The sequence below is a fragment of the Fusarium oxysporum genome, chromosome 1, assembly GCF_000149955.1.
Source record: "Fusarium oxysporum f. sp. lycopersici 4287 chromosome 1, whole genome shotgun sequence".
Lineage (NCBI taxonomy): Eukaryota > Fungi > Ascomycota > Sordariomycetes > Hypocreales > Nectriaceae > Fusarium > Fusarium oxysporum.
Window position 1 is genome coordinate 5,860,203 of NC_030986.1, and position 3,426 is coordinate 5,863,628.

At 47.0% G+C, this 3,426-nt stretch overlaps 2 protein-coding genes across 2 annotated transcripts; both read left to right on the top strand.

Annotated features, from left to right (window-relative positions):
• Nucleotides 1-53: 53 nt before the first annotated feature.
• On the top strand, nt 54-1,177 carry FOXG_01386 (uncharacterized protein; the record flags this gene model as incomplete). Its single annotated transcript, XM_018378207.1, has 4 exons — nt 54-92; nt 148-762; nt 810-941; nt 995-1,177. 4 exons carry the CDS (start codon nt 54-56, stop codon nt 1,175-1,177), a joined length of 969 nt encoding a protein of 322 aa, XP_018234075.1.
• A 979-nt stretch (nt 1,178-2,156) lies between these two features.
• Nucleotides 2,157-3,123, top strand: FOXG_01387 (uncharacterized protein; the record flags this gene model as incomplete). The annotated part of the gene is made up of 3 exons (XM_018378208.1): nt 2,157-2,288; nt 2,344-2,925; nt 2,974-3,123. 3 exons carry the CDS (start codon nt 2,157-2,159, stop codon nt 3,121-3,123), a joined length of 864 nt encoding a protein of 287 aa, XP_018234076.1.
• Nucleotides 3,124-3,426: the final 303 nt, after the last annotated feature.

The window sequence follows — 3,426 nt, forward strand, 5'->3', positions numbered from 1 at the left end:
ACAAGCTAAATCAGTTTGCCAAAGAAGGCCGTTTGGTTGACATTCCTCACTGGATGCAATACTACGCCTTTGATGTTATTGGCGCCATTACCGTTAGTCTTCCCCCATCATCCCCTTTAAAGGTGTTGACTGACCAATGCTATGTAGTTCAACAAGAGTTTCAACATGATGGAGAACGAGGGAGATACCACCGGAATGATAAAGGGCATTCGGGAGGCCAATGACTTTTTAGCATTCTGGGGTATCGTTCCCAACCTGGTCCCATGGCTCATCGGCATCGCTACTGCATTGGGTATGACGTCCAACACATCAACGCTTGTCAGCTACGCCCTCAAGCAGATCGACAACACCCGGAAAGAAAACGCCAAATCCACAGTCAAGGGTACCACGAAGTATGACACATTCTTGAAGAAGCTGCTGGAAGGGGAGTCTGAAGGTCGTCTCAAAACGCCCAATCTGCTTGACGCATGCGGTAGCAATATCGGGGCCGGCTCTGACACCACAGCCGTGACACTGAGTTCCGCTCTCTACTACCTGTTCCAGAACCCAGATAAACTCAAGAAGCTGCGAGAGGAGATCGACCAGAAGGCAGCGCATGGCGGTCTCTCGGACCCCGTTACCTTCCAGGAAGCACAGGACATGCCGTATCTACAAGCTGTTATCAAGGAGACTCTGCGTATCCACCCAGCCGTCGGAACGATTCTGCCTCGTGTCGTGCCTCGTGACGGCATGGAACTATCGGGGATCTACTTCCCTGAAGGGGTATGTGATCACGAGCGTATCATGGGCTCATACTAACTCTTCCCCAGACCGAGGTCGGTGTTAACGCATGGGTCTTACATTACGACAAGGGAATCTACGGCCCTGACCCTGAAGTCTTCCGGCCAGAGCGCTGGCTGGGTGACGAGAAGACGAGCATCATGGACTCTATGATGTTTGCAGTAAGTTAATTCCTATTTTTCAGAATATCTCAGAAGACTAATTCTCTTTGTAGTTTGGAGCTGGAGCCCGGACTTGCATTGGTAGGAACATCAGTCTGCTGGAGTTGACCAAGATGGTCCCTCAGATTGTCCGCAAGTTTGATCTTGTCATTGAGGACGCAGACAAACCATTGGACACTTTCTGTGCGTGGTTCGTGTATCCTCATTACAACGGCCGGTTCAAGGTGCGAGAATAAGAAGCAGTGGCATCATACACTATGCCTTGGCACTCACCAAATGGCTGTTACCATTATCTCATCGTACACGAGTCGTACAAGGAGCATTCATGTTTTCAAGATTGTTTATTCCAAATATATTTGACCAGAAACGCGTTTATATCACTCCTGTCCGAATGTCTCATGCTCATTCTCCCATACCTTTTATTTATGAACCTGAAATCAGGTTCAAAAGATTAAAAAGAAATATATACCTCGTAGGCTGAATTATGTACTACAACCCTCACTTGGATTTGCATCCTATCATGCCCCTCGACCTAGACTAGACATCTGAACTTCCGATTACCTATTCAAGATGGGAGACTTTCGGAGATGAGGTCCCCACTCTGTTCGTAAAGTTAGTTCACCAGATTCGCTTTTTACTTTATTTACTACAAAACCCCAACGGCGCGATTCATTGAATTAGTTCCTTGTTCATTGTGCGATTATGATAGGTTACAGAAGGCGAGGCTATGCCCCGCCACAGTGTAACTACATGTCATGTTCTCCCGATTCTGCCAAAGTTGACACATTCCGACCATTAGATAGATCTCCCTTGATAATTGTGCTTCCAGTATTAAATCCAGGTTTTAGGGAAAGATTCCAGCATTTCGATAGAATTATCGGCTCCACACGAGAGTGTCAGATGACGGTATTAGCGTGGCACAAGCTACACTAGCCGATGAAGGAGCCTCGAGCGCCCAAGCGGCGTTCCACCCTATTACCCACCCACACACACCATCTCACTAACCCCGCTGACAAGTTCAAATCCCACCGGTTAACCACCTGTACACGTAACCATGATTGGCTAGAGTGGACAGCCTTGGTGAACTAGTTAACTCAGCTGCCATTTGGGGTACATCTGGGGTGCCTAACGGTCGCTAGAAAAGAACGACAGAGGTTCAAGGTTCGAGCATTCGTTGTGACAAATCTTTATGCTTTTAGCAAAAATTCAGAAAACATGTCTTCTTCTCCGGATCTCCGTATTGGAACAAAGTCGATACGAAATCGAGCCGATTTGGACGACTATGTCTATCATTTCAATGCCAACGACAAAGCTGAATACACCGCGTACTACTCCAAAGATGCAGTGGTAAGTGCCTGTTCTCAAGTCTGCCCAGTTACGCTGCTCATTCTTCTCCCATTAGTTCAGATTCAGTGGTTTTCCCGACAGGACCATTGACGAATTTCTGTCATGGGTGGACGAAATCCATGCTGGTATGCGTGAAACCCTCGAATTGAAAAGGGTAGTATTCGGACAGGACATCGTTGTCACCGAGATGCACACCCAATTCCGAGGCATCAACGGCTATGAAACAGACAATCTCGCTGGCAGATGGGGGCCAGTGTGGCCCGGAAACGGCCCTCTTGTCAAGATGTTTGTCTGGTACACTCTTGACAAGGACGGCCACATCATCCAGCTGACGGAAGACGCTTACCTTGAGAAAGAGGCCTCTAGGGATGTCATTCGTTCTCACGAGGACTTCAAACTTTATCTCAATGCATTCAACACCAACGACTTTGACACTTTCCCGCGGTATTATACATCAGATGTTACCATCATACTCGATGGAAAACAAACTCTACATGGCAGGGAGGAGGCGACGAACTTTTTTCGCAACGCACGCAGTCAAGTGAACGAGGACGTCAACGTCCAGTCCATAATTCTGGACAAGACCGGCATTGCAATAAAATCATACATAAAATTCACCGCTGTTGCGAACATCGAGGTATGGTAATGCCCTTTGGATGTGTACCATGGCTAACTTTACCGATAGGATATCCTGAATTTTGGATCGGGCGTACGGCAGGGAGGAGGCTACGAGGCCCATTTCTTGATTCATTATGAGCTTACTCCTGAAGGAAAGATTCACTATATCACCGCGGCGCAATCTGGAGCAGTTAAGATCTTTAACCCCTCTACATAGTTCATTGCTGCGCAGATTAGAATACAGTTTCATGGGGTTACATAGTCAACAGAGCTTATCTCTGTCATTTCAATGGTACCTCGATTAGGTCCATCATTTCTCCGTCTCTCGGTGTCAATCGCACAACTGCTGGCAATACTTGTGTCAGTTGTCTGTATTTCAAAAGGTTTATAGTTGAGTCTCGGATAGGAAGTTGAGACTGCGTCCCATCATGGGCAATTCACTTCCGTTTCTTGACATCTCAATCATTTATATGCACCCTCAGCTTTTTAATAACACAATGCGTTGAATGCAGAAAGTTAA